The sequence below is a fragment of the Lactuca virosa genome, chromosome 8, assembly GCF_052849685.1.
Source record: "Lactuca virosa cultivar CGN04683 chromosome 8, Lactuca_virosa_CGN04683_v6, whole genome shotgun sequence".
In the NCBI taxonomy this organism is placed as follows: domain Eukaryota; kingdom Viridiplantae; phylum Streptophyta; class Magnoliopsida; order Asterales; family Asteraceae; genus Lactuca; species Lactuca virosa.
The window spans coordinates 66,657,200-66,670,714 of record NC_136433.1 but is presented as its reverse complement, the minus strand read 5'-3'; the positions used below and the strand labels follow the sequence as shown (position 1 = coordinate 66,670,714).

The window sequence follows — 13,515 nt, the reverse complement described above, 5'->3', positions numbered from 1 at the left end:
ACTAGGAGGTCAAGGACATAAATAACCCTTTGTCATTTAAGGACCAAACAAGTATCTCTTATGCTGATGACTGTGTAATCAGGGTAAGCCACTAGATTATGCTCGATGTTTCAGTAGAACATGAGACTTGATGCATACGGAAAGCATGCTTCCAGGGACGAGAGTAAGGTAAGAGACAATTAACTAAAAATAAACACCCAAGCCTTTCTATAATATTCTGTTTTGGACCAAAAAATCTCACTTTGAAAGTTTAGACGATGCTAGACAATCAGCATGAGGGGGTGACTCAATGTCAACTCAACAGATGATCTCGCTTATGAGATACTTAGAGAGATTTAGGCACATACAACAACATGCTTCTAGGGACAATGAATTGTTAATAGTTACATACTTGGCTCATGAAGTACCACGGTAAAAAAAAATAAATGGTCCAGTACAAAATAATAAATAATATAAGAATACAAACAACAAAGTTAGTCAAATAAAGAAATATTCTAAAAGCAATATTTTGCAGCCTTTTCAGAAACAAGATAAAGACCCGCTTCATCAAATCTTTTGAATTGAAGTGCCATAAACGAACTTCCTTTTTTCGAGAAATATGTCCCTTAACATTGTCTATAAAAGAATGAGCAAAAAAGATCAAATATATCAAACTAAAACACAATTTTTAGAACACAAGAGAGAAAATGCCTTTAATTGTTGAAGTATTGCATATTGATTCCAAGCTTCATGTTCACCAAGAACAAAAGAAGAGCATGAACCAGTCTTTGTAACCAACAAGTTAAAAGGATCAAATCATTGTAATCTTCGAGTTATGAGAGTCACCAAGACAAAAATAAAAGGTTTCATACATTTTGATCCATGATAGAATCGATGAGGACCACCTTCTTATTGAAAACGTCTTTGGATTTCAAAGGGGAAGTGGCGTTGCATTGACAACATCTATGGAAATTAGACGTGATATGTTACCTAACTTCACCTTATCGCATTTCAACAGAGATAGGCTATTCAAGAAAGAAGAGATATGTGCCCAAAAGAACACATTTTGGCATAGTTCTCTCCTATCTGGCCTCATCAACAGGATGCTTCATGTCAATCAGCGTGAACATCAACATCAGGGAGTGAGAAGTTGGTGTTGAAGAAAAGATGTAGAGCCAGCTTCAACTAGCTCTACTCTGAAGATGTTGCACAAGAGGAAAGATATGTTGATCCTTTCTAAAGGAACAAATCAGTTCAGGTCACTATCGAGAGAGAAGAACATGCATAAGCAATGTTAGTAGTATAATGTACAATGTATACTTCTTTGGTAAAATAAAAGTTAAAAAGAATTTTTAAAGAAAAAGGTCATAGTAAATTAATATTTTAGCAGCTTATGTTCAGAAGTCTTAAGGTAGCAAAGCAAAAAGTTAAACACATAAAGGAGCATTGTCTGAACACATAAAATCAAAGCATATAAATTTGTTGTCCCTGGTAAAGTAAGCACAATTTTTTTCTTAGAGTCAAGAACCTTTCCTTTAGGAAATCAAAGAAAACCTTATAACCAGCATCACAAAGTTCACTGATGGAGATAAGATTGCGTTTTAGACCCTTGACATAGAACACCCCATTTAGATTTAACGCCCTATATTCAAATGTTCCAACATTCATGACAACTTCTTCATTATTGTTGCCAAAAACCACAATAGGATCATCTTTCTCCACAAAATATGTTAAGAGGGACTTGAGACCGGTCATGTGTCTAGAACACCCACTGTCAAGGAACTAACTATGTTCTAGATTTTGACTAGACACTTGAACAACTTGAGAGGTATCAACGTCATACATGTTGATATTACCATCAGGGGAATCACTGATAAGAGCCATAAGCCCTTAACATTCAGCCCCTCATCTTCAGATGTCTCCTCTTCTTCCACACATTCTTCACGATCCTCTTGCTTTTCAATGACAACTTTTGGCGGAGAGATGTTCTCCTTCTTCATGTGAGCCAACAACTTCTTATACAACACTTCATAGTTCTCTGGACTTTGAGCTTCTTTCTTCTATTTGCAGTCCCTGGAAAAATGATCAAGGCTTCCATAGTTAAAACAATTACCTAAGTTTCTCTTCTCTGAAGTGGATCTCTTTGCTGAACTATCTCCCTTAAATTGAGCTCTTTGAACCCCATTTGATCATAACGTTTGACAATAAGTGCAGTGCTGGCAACAAGTTCATCAGTGATTTCTTCAGCACTTTCTTCACCCTAATCTGAGTCATCTAAGTCGCTGATAAGCTTCATTGCTTCCGTTCGAGAAACCAAGGCTACAAACTTTTCCTTGTTTGAGTCCTTCATGATGTCTTTACGAAGAGCTTTGGTCTCTTCGTAATTTCGTAGATTTCCAAACAAAGAGTTCAGATCCATCACATTGAACCTTTCACTGTTATTAAGGACATCAGCGTGATATTCCCATATTTTCCTAAGAGAGTCCAGGAACTTCAGAACCAACTGAGAATAATGCTTGACAATTCCCATCCTGCGTATATCATTTACCAAACATTTAAACCTGTTAAAAGTTTGGGTTAGTGACTCACCTTGTTGAGCGAAGAAATGCTCGTATCTCCGATTAAGATTGTTGATGGTAGTGACTTGAACTTCCAAAATGCCTTCATAAGCCACTTTCAGCGTATCCATCATCTCTTGAGTTGAATCAGAATTCTAAATAAGATGATACACGTTATAGGGAAGGGAGTTTCATATCGCCGCTATAACACCCTGTTCCGAATCGATTCCTAGTATGAGGCTGTGGCCCGGAGATCGGTCATCATAAGGATTAGGGCTTATGAAAAGGTAAGATCTAGGCCCATTTGGGTGCGAGTGATGCATTAGAAGTGATCCGGATGTTCGGTTCGTGTTTTAGAGCCTAGGGGTATTTCGGTAAAGCGTCAGTTTGGGCTTTTGTGGAAAGTGGACTTTTGTTTGGAAGGTCTTAAGGAAGGTATGAGTTGATAGAAGTGTAGGGCTTCTTGTCACCTTTTCCGTGGATATAAGGATCGTCGGAATCGGGCTTATAACGAAGAAGTTATGGCCTTCGGAAGTTTCGTGGTTTTCAGGCTTAGCCGAGTACACGGGGCGTACACAAAGAGTACGTGGGGCGTACTAGTGGAGAAGGCAGTACGCGGGGCGTACCTTGGAGTACGATGGGCGTACTGACCAGGATGGTCGCGAATGTTCTTCGGAGTACGCTAGGCGTACCAAATTTACGTTGGGCGTACGCCAGTCAGATCAGAACCCTATTTTAGGGTCTTGGACCCTATTTAAGCTCCTTATCTCATAACCTAACCCTAATATCTTCAGCCTCCACCCTCTAAAATCCTAGAAATCGTCCTTAATCATTCATGGTGGCATTTTGTTTTGGAGTGTTTAGCCCATTTTCAAGAAGGTGGAGTTTGATGCAAAGATGGGGATCAAGAAGAAGCTTATGGATCTGTATTTTGTGACTCATTGTCAGCTTGATGAAGGTATAAAGCTCTGAACTTGACCATGGATATCTTAGATCTCTCATTTGTGAGTTTTAGTTCATTTTGGTCCCAAGGATGAAGCTTTATGGTTCAAATGTGATTCTTAGGCTTAGCGTTGCCACCCTTGGTGCTAACTGAGTCCCTAAGGCAGAAAGTTGCCATCTTGGAGGTCTTAATGGGTTCATGCAAGAGTTATGGTCATTTTCATGGAAGTAGATTGCTATACTTTGAGTTTGGGTTCATGTGGGTCATATAAAGTCACTAAGTCACTGACTTTATGGATTAATACGTTAAGTAGAGCTCAGATCTGTAATTTGGTCCCTTGGTTTGAAGCATTAAGTGCTTAATAGAAAAAAGGACTTAACAGAGGAGTACGATGGGCGTACAAGCTGGTACGCTCAGCGTACAAGTCACGAACCTAGCACGCGCTGTGTACAACTGAGTACGCCCTGTGTACTCAGTCAGAATGGGTTTTCGCATATTGGACTTTGGTATGGGCCAGCTGTTGGGCTTGTTTATCTTGGGCCCGTTGGGCTATCAAGTTGTGGGTTGTTAATGATGTTGGAAAAGGCCACAGAAGGATTTGGGCCTCATGGCAAGACCCATGTAGAGGTTTGGACCCAATTTGGAAAATTAGGCCATTGATGGATTTATGGACATTTTAGTGTTGGGATTTCGTTTTGGGTTTGGGCCTTAGTTTTGGATTATACTGGGCCAGGGGTAGAATGATCATTTTACCCCATGTATGGATTAAGGATTATAGTATGGGACCCAATTGTTAATTGGGTGTTGTTTGATATTGACAATTCGGGAATCTGCCATCCAGCAGCTAGAATTTTATCCGCGGGACTTCAACAGTGCAAGGTGAGTTATTCTCACTATACTAAGGGGTCTAAGGCACCAAGGCCGACCCATTGGATTTGATATCCCAGTAGTTGATTACGTGTTGAGTATGAGATAGTTATACATGCTAGTTTGCTATGCCAGTTTGGTAGATCTGTAGGACTACCTGTGTTACTGTTTGATTACCTGTATGTGCAATTAGTTGTATATGTAGACATGTTGTGTGGGTAGGGTTGAGGTTGCACTGTTTCGTGTGGTGACCAACAAACCCTGGAGTATGCCAGATATGAGCTGAGGGCGGGGAAGGCATACCAGACTCATACTGAGGACTCATTAGCATACCAGATACGAGCTGAGGACCGAGTGGTATGCCAGACTCGTACTGAGGGCTTGAGGGTATTGGAGCATTCCAGTTGCGAGCTGAGGGCCAGAGGAGCATGCCAGACTCACACTGAGGGCTGATCAATTATGTTTCAGTCTTAGGACTGAAGGGGGCAAGCCAGTCATAAGCCGTGGGCTCGAAAGCAAACCAGACTTATGTTGTGGGTCCAGGGGGTAATCCAGTCTGTAGAGCTGTGGACCCATTACATGTTGTTGTTATGTGTATTGTTTGTTATGTATCGGTATATTGGGGGAACTCACTAAGCTTCGGGCTTACAGTTTCAGTTTTGGTTTCAAGTACCTCAGATGATCGCGTAAAGGCAAATGCGTGATCGTACAGCTCCTCACATTTTATTACTATGTTTCTGGGATACTCTGATATAGAACTGTTTTGAAAACAAATTTGTAATAACTTTTGGTTTCTAAATGTTTTAAAAAGTTTAAATTTGGCATGATTTTTATAGATGTTACAGCCGCTCTAGCTTTCACATCAAGAATAATCAGTTTCTTGTCATCATCATCATAACTAGTCTCTGGTTTTTGCTTCAAAGGACCAATGAGAGCATTGTTGACCATATGTTGATACATAGGAACGTGAGGAACTTTTTGAATAATTTTAAGCATCTCATAGTCCATGGTTTCAAGAACAACCATGGCCTTAGTTTTCCACATGGCGAAGTTGTGCTCATCGAAGGGAGGAATCTTGTTGAGACTAAAGGATTTGGGATTTTAGGAAGTCGACATGAAAACTTGAGTGTATCAAAAACCCGCTCTAATACCAATTGAAGATTTGTATCGATTGGGTACACTTCAAGTATAATAAAGAAGAACAAACTAACTAAACAAATTAATGTACAGAAAAGTAAAGAAGACGAAATAATCACAAAGATGTCTTTCACCAAGAAATGAGTTGTTTTCATCAAGAAAATTGGTTGTCACAAAGACGGTCACCAAGACGACTACATTATGGTTTTATCCTAATGTTGAATATATACTAAACTGTACTAGTATATCCCATTAATCAAGGAATTGTATCTAACTTATACTAAGAATTGATCCTTATCACCAAGATATCGGATATGTTATCTATTCTATACATATCCGTATAATTACCTAATATACAAGGATTACATATGATCACTATCTACACGCTAACGCTGATAAGGCTTGAGGCGCTGACATTGGTGCTGATGTTATCGCTAGTGCTAGCAGTTGGCGTATGAAGTGTTTGATTCATCAGATAATAAGGTGTGACCTTACAAGTTAGAAATTTGTTTAAGTGTTTTTCTTTCATGAAAATCCCCCCCCCCCCCTCCCCTCAAACACCTATAAAACACTTATTTGGAACTTGGATTTAGTTAATTATTTTAGCTATGGGTTAATTAATATAATTATTATATCGACTACAACTTTTATTTAGAAAAGCTATGCATATGAGCTCTAGATCCCTAGTTATAAGGCCATAAAGATAGGACGATGAACACTCGTTAATATCATTTATAGTGTTATTATTCTTTATATTATTAATTTTCTTTACACTGTAACTATTCTTCATGTTTGATAAAATTCTTTAAGGTATTAACATTCCTCATGCTTGTTAATATTATTTACAATTGTTAACATTCTTTATAAATTTTAACATTTTTTGCACCTATTAATATTGTTTATAATTTTAACATTCTTATATTGTTAACATTCTTTTCTATTTCCTTGAATTCATGTCCAAGTACTCAAATTTCACAACACCTAATAAACATTATAAAACGTATTAATGAAATTATACCATCAAAAGACTCTTAGGGCATAATTAACATTATTTCCATATTTTACTTTATTCTTCAAGGTTCTTGCATATAACCCTTTTATCTAAAGCACTTGTTACATTTGAAGGTTGGTTAAACAAGCCTTCCATTGCTTAATTTTTTTCTTTATTCTACAATTTATTGATTTTTCTACTTTGTCCCATTTTACGTAATGTAAAGACTTGATCCCTTATTGAAAAAAGTACACAACATGATTCACTATACACACATATTATAACATCCTTAACAAAAAATTTTGGATGTTACATCTCTACAACAATAGGTGCCCAAATAATATGTGTCATACATTTATTAAACTCCATACAAACGAACTAATATTGCCTTTAAATTTTAACAGCTCACTGTTCCAAAATTCTAACGATATACAAACAAAACACCTATAATCTTTGTTAATTTTCTATTGACATGTACCCTTGATAACATAAAATATTAAACTTCACTCTTGAGACATGTTGTTCACACTAACTCTAATAATCTATCGATATCTGCCTCTAAAGATATTAGTGCTTCCTTCACCATTTTTATATAGACTTTCAGAAATATAGTGGCATATAATGTAAAAGTCCATATCCTTGGATCCATAACGATATGCTTGTTTATGCTTACTCCCACAGCAGCTAATAACCAATAAGTGTTTTTATTATTGATGGGAAACAACACATATGAAATGATATAAAAAATTTGAAATCATAATTGATATAATTAGATTTATGAATTTGAAAATATACTTACCCGACCAATATTCATCCAATCAACATAGGGAGGTTGGGACCCATATTAAGAGCATCCACAATAGTGAGTTCAATTAGAGAGTTGAATGTGGTTGCAAGTCTATGTGTCATTCAATGGATGAAACTCCACCATTGGATGCCACCTTGGACTTCAATGAATTTGGAATTCAATGGTCATTGAACTTTTTAATGTGAAAAATGAAAGTTTTTAATTCTTGTAGGAAAAAAATGATAGAGTTGTATGGATTGTAGAAAGATGATGTGTCAATCCATTGAATTCTACGGAGTTCAATGCATTGTGGATGCCCTAAGTGACAATATTGTTGACACGTGGTGTCTTTATGAAAAATAAATGAACAATAATGTTCGTATTTGGTTGGTTGGCTTACAATCTAATAGTACAAGACCCTATGAATCGAAATGTTGTAGATAAACCAAAACATGCAATAAAGTATATATTTAAAATTCAAATGAATAATACTTTTTTTACTAAATAAATCGCCATCTAGTTTGGATGTTTACTATGTTCGTTATGGTAGAAAAGAAATTAGGAAAAACCAAACCCAAAACCCACGGCGAAAATTCTTCTGTATATGTAAACACTAAAACTACTTCATTCCTATAATCATATGGTTTAATTTTTATCTATATGAAATCATTTACCATAGTGGTCTATAGTCCCATTACCATCATCGTACCATGACATTAAGCGTTGTCAAATGTTGGTGATTTTAGTGTCACCTGATACGGAGTGCATGTATATATAAGATCGAATTATAAGCCGGCACGACAGAATCACAGGGTTTGGGGAACGCCCCAAAAGGTCTTCCGAAATTTGGATTAGTTACATTATGGAAAAACCGAATTCTAATGGGTTATTATGGTAAAATTGATAAATTTTATCAATTTTGGTAACCCTTGATTATGTCATTAAATTCGTGATTCTCCTAACTATTTGTAGATTTACGTAAGGGGTTGTCAATGTATGCCTTTGTCTTTGGTACCTTTTCTTCCTCATCTTTATCAATATTAAACAAATCTACAAATATTTATCCGCCTTGATATAATCTACCCCGCATTAGATGGTATCATTTTCATCCATGAATGTATCTGAATGTATCTGATCTGATCTTCCTAATATATAAAGTTAATAAATGATTAATATATTAATATAATGTTGTGAATAATGTTTGGTAAATTAATAATACCAAAACTATCTCGTATTCACGGATAATGAGACAACTCCTCCAAGTGGCATTCGTATTTAGTCTAGAAAACCCAACAACCATATTAGGAAACATATTGTCATGTTCCATATCTAAATCTTAAGTTATATAATGACAAACATTAACATCAAACATATTTTGTAAATATTAATATTTAAAAAATAAGATTTGTACATAGACAACAATTGATGCTTTATAATTTTATGTTGTACAACTATATAATGCATAAATTGTTGTGTATGGCAAAAAACTGTTGTATACGAATCACTTCCCTTATTATAACTTGAACACATATCCTAACCATTTATATTATATGTTTTCACATCATATACTTTCTTTTTGGTATTTCATTTAAACTTTCAATTCAGCATACATAGAAATCGCTAAACATAAGTTACTGTAAGTATATCTCGATACATTTAATCCCATTTATATATATACAATAAATGATCATAATCTAATATAACATATAAATAAATTAATGTCTTCTTAATATAATGTATATTCTATGCCTCTAGATCGTCAACACTACACAAGCAACATGAGGAGACCGTCTAGTTATGTTGCCATCCCACAAATCCAACCTCAATCAAATAACCAAACTAAATCATCAAGATAAAACACATGTGTAAGATACAACTAGCAAAAGCATTATGTTCTATAATTGGCTAATATCATCCTGATATACTAACGTGTAACGTCACCCTCCTAGATTATAACATTAAGATAAGAACAAACTCAAGAGGTCCAAATAGGCAAGTTGTATCCTCCAACATGAAATCACCCCATCATTATGGTCATGACTGATATGAAACAAGAGCATAACATGTACGGGGAACATGTCTCCACTATATTTGGTATATCCAATGCGCTCAAACACTTGATCTCTTAAATAACTTCGTATGAGTTGGAGAGGTTGTCATTTTACCATTAGTGTATCCTTATGGTATCCCTTAGCCCTTATGGACGTAATAGCCATTTTCGAAACTAATATTACAAGTTGGGAAAATACGAAAAAAAAAGACTTGGTAAAAGAAATACACAAAAGGTTAAGAAAAATCAATATGCCTAGAAATCACATAAATAGTTTAGGAAAACACAATGCAAATGGACAATATACACAATCGTTTTACTAAAAATTATATGCAAAGAAACATTTACTATGAAAAGAAACATCTTGAACATTTTAAAAAACTTAGCAAACTTGTTGATTTGCAAAGCACCATTTTCTAAGACACACTCCATTAACATTTAGGATATAGAGTATACCTCTAATTTGTACATATTTACTAATTAAACTATATTATGTTTAGATAATACGTAAATACGATACTTCACAAGTAATAATTGAAAAACTCATGTATGTTCTTTTAATTCGCGAAACAACGTTTTCTATACTCTTACTCCAAATTTAGCTGTGATACTGAGGATGCAAGTTTACTGAACGAAAAGACTCTAATGTCGCTACAAATGACCTACAAACACTAATATGTATACCTTGTGAGCTTATTCACAATCCACACAGTGCCAATCAACTATCGTTTATTGTTATATATACTCGTTTTAGAATAATTAAGGAATAGTGATGTCATTAACTCGTGAGAATAAATCACAGAAAGCTTTACGAGTATTCTTATGATAGACTCATCTCGGATACCGTTCATAGAATAACGACATAATAAAAGTGGAAAATAACGTTTTATATGTAGGAATCTTTCATCTCTCTTTTCGTGATTCTGGAGAATTAAAGAGGTTGTGATACAAAGGAAAATATGATTTGATATTATATAGGACTTCCAAATATAGATATTTTAGTAAATACCTACGTATATAAGTTATTAAATATAAATATTAATTAAGTTCTTTGTGAATATAAAAAAAGAGGGTTTATTTAATTAAAGTTATTTATTTATTTCGTCTTTTAAGCTGTATATATGAACCAACCCCGTTACTTCGTTTCCTCTTCTTCGTCTTCGCCTAATTTATTGACCTAAGTTCCCACCTATATTTATATTTTCTTCTGTATTTTTTTCACTCCGAGAGGAGGTTGTAGCTCTCAGATTTTCCTTTCTTTCTCAACAGGTGAGAAATTAGCTTAACTTTCTCAGCGATTTTCTATCAATTCCATCCAGATATCTGGTTTTGTGCATATGTGATTTTGAATCCTTGTATTTTCTTCTTTCTTCTTCTCTCGTGCTGATTTCATCACTTTTAGCTGATTTTGGCTTTTAATTTTCACTTCCGATCTTGATCTACGCGACGTTACGAATTTAACCTTTTTTGATGTCGAAGTTTGCTAATTTTGAACAGTGATTTTTCATTTGATTCAAGATTAAAGGTTTCCATCTTTTCCCTAATTTTGTTGGGGACTCTACGATTTATTTTAGATCGCAGATTTTTTTAATCTTCGATGTAATCAGAGACTAAATTTTTCTGAAATTTATTTATACTCAAAAACATCTCAGTCATGATATGATTGCAGATTTTTATAGATTGATTTCCGATCATTACAACGGATCTGCTTATATTTTATTTTTATGATTTTGTCTTCTTTCTTCTGTATTTATAAATCTTATAGTCTCGTGTTGCCGTCTATGTTTGTCAAATTTAATATTATTTTAATTCGTTTGACCAGATCTCGATCTAGTCCATTTCAGATCTTGTAATATATAAAATAATCATTTCCATTTGGAATTGATCTAATTGCTTTTCTTCCTTTACTTCTCTCTCTCTCAGATCTAGGGTTACTTTTGAAGCTCTACAACAGATTTGAATTAATTCTTACAAGTTCTATTTCAACAGGTGTTGTTTCCTTCAGATATCGTAAAATCAGAAGAATGAATCACTGCAGGATCCAACAAAACACTAACTTTTCATCTTTTGGTAATGGAGATCATGTCGTTTGTCCGAAGCCTCGACGACTCAACCTCTTCGACACCTCCATGAACGAGCCTGTTCGACCTTTAAGATGGCTCATGTGGTATGTCTTCTTCAAATTAGTCTTCAATTCTTTCTGATTTTAATCTCACCTAGAATTGACCTAATTTTTCGTTTTCAACTTTCAGCAATCAACAAGAAACTTATGAGTCTAAAGCAGGACCTGAGCTTTTAGACCTCATCTTCGCAAAGGTAATTGCTTTGTTAATTATGATTGTTGCATCTGAATTCTGAAACACAAAGATCCAAATATTTACATCGATTTTTCCGTTACAGGGTGGTGGTTATGGTTCATCGGAGCAAACATGTACACAAGCAGCCGCCTCGTCGCCCCCTTTTTTCTGTGGGTCACCGCCGAGCAGAGTTTCTAACCCGTTAACACAAGACGCTCGATTTGGAGACGACAAATTCTCCCCAATCTCACCGGAATCAGTGATTCCACCTCCCAATTCCGGTATCCAATCTTCCTCTCCATCATCCTCCTCCCGGAAACCGGGATTCCTCCGTTCCAATTACACCAACAAACCGGCGGTCAGAATCGAAGGGTTTGACTGTCTTGACAGGGATAACCGCCGCAATTGCAGCATCCCTACTCTCGCCTAAATCATACTTTCTTCATCAAGTACATACAAAAACAGATCAAAATCAAGTATTTCAAAATTACAAGAGAAGAACACATCGAGTAAGTTGGTAATTTAATTTTTAGCTTTTCTAAAGAGGAATTTTGCTCAATTTGGGTATAACCTTTAATGTAAATAGGTTTAAGAAGAGAGGGTATTTGTCTGTATGTAAGTAAGTATATTTAGTGAGTTATTAACAAAAAAAGAAATAATGTTTAGGGTTAAGATAATACAATATCCTTCTGGTGATATGATTTGTAAGTATAAATTATCAGTCGAAGGGAATTTTCAGAGTTTATGTGTTCTTGAGTTGTTAATTTAAAGTTTGCGACTTTATACAAAGGAAAAAATCTGTATAAATTTTTTAAAGTCGTCAAATTTCGTTTGTAGCGTTGTAAATAATAAATATGATTATGTAATGTCTTTATATTATTTATGTTGGATGAAAATTTCAAGGTATATGTTTTTGTTATTTTTTTTTTTTTTGTATATTTATGAGTGTTAGTTACAAGTTTGTGTTAGCATTGATGATATCAGGTTTGGTTGGAGTTTTGTTTGTCTCAAAATAGTAACGTGGAGTTTTAATTTATTATGGATTGCTACTTAAGTGGCAATCTTTTAAATTAGCAGCTGATTAATTTTGTATTTAACTCGTGATTTTATTATCAATTGTTTTCTAGAGGATATTTTACGAAAATGTCAATTAAAAATGAACTCATAATACAAAACACTAAAGATTTTAGGATTTAAAATTTCTTTTAAAACCGATTCACGTTTTCTGAATGTTAAACCTTTTATCTTAGGTTAAATAGGGTACTTATCTTTTGCACTTTTGACCATGATTTAAAATTTTGTTAAGAATTTTTTAAAATTTATTACGTATTCGTCTCAATCTTAGTTTTATTTACGAAAAGAAAATATCTACAACTTTTTAAAGATTTTTTAGAACTTTTCATAACCTTTTTTTAAAAAAAAAAATATTCTAAACTTTTTTACAATATTTTCTAAAAGTTTAATAGATTTTTTATAACTTTTTCATAACATTAAAAATTAGTTTTGTGAAAGTAAATTGTACGAAAGTATAAAGACAAATTGCAAAAATGGTCGTATATATTTTTTTGGGTTTAAGTCCAAACCATGATTTTTTTGGATTGGTGGTCATTTTGAGGTAGTTTGCTTGTAATTTTGGTCATGCGGTAAACTAAAAAGACTAAAATACCATTCTGAAATATTTTTTTATGTTTTTTTCTATTTAATTTAAAGTTTTATTAATAAAAAATATGGGACATCTCTCTCTCTCTCTCTCCAAAAAATCCCACATGAGTATCATCTTCTTCCCACAAATCCAACATCTTTTCACCATCGACACACCACCTGCAACCTCATATTTGTTACAGTTCATCGACAACCAACACCCTCTTCACATCATCATTCTCATCGTCTACCACCACACCTTAAA

The 13,515-nt window shown here is 34.4% G+C and overlaps 1 protein-coding gene across 2 annotated transcripts; it reads left to right on the top strand.

Annotated features, from left to right (window-relative positions):
- The first annotated feature begins 10,451 nt into the window (after positions 1-10,451).
- On the top strand, positions 10,452-12,352 carry LOC145134298 (uncharacterized). Of its 2 annotated transcripts, XM_079069164.1 has the most exons (4): positions 10,452-10,581; positions 11,302-11,479; positions 11,565-11,628; positions 11,713-12,352. In XM_079069164.1, exons 2-4 carry the CDS (start codon positions 11,337-11,339, stop codon positions 12,037-12,039), a joined length of 534 nt encoding a protein of 177 aa, XP_078925290.1. In that variant the 5' UTR covers positions 10,452-10,581; positions 11,302-11,336; the 3' UTR covers positions 12,040-12,352. The 2 variants fall into 2 exon arrangements, with proteins under 2 accessions (XP_078925290.1, XP_078925291.1); XM_079069165.1 differs by lacking the exon at positions 10,452-10,581 and having other exon boundaries at positions 11,186-11,479.
- The last annotated feature ends 1,163 nt before the right edge of the window (positions 12,353-13,515 follow it).

What these genes read in the sequence shown, in the direction of transcription:
- LOC145134298 (XM_079069164.1), top strand. Translation starts at nt 11,337, where the DNA reads ATGAATCACTGCAGGATCCAACAAAACACTAACTTTTCATCTTTTGGT. An exon ending in CCTTTAAGATGGCTCATGTG is followed by an intron (nt 11,480 to 11,564) that starts GTATGTCTTCTT and finishes TTCAACTTTCAG; the next exon opens with CAATCAACAAGAAACTTATG. An exon ending in TAGACCTCATCTTCGCAAAG is followed by an intron (nt 11,629 to 11,712) that starts GTAATTGCTTTG and finishes TTTCCGTTACAG; the next exon opens with GGTGGTGGTTATGGTTCATC.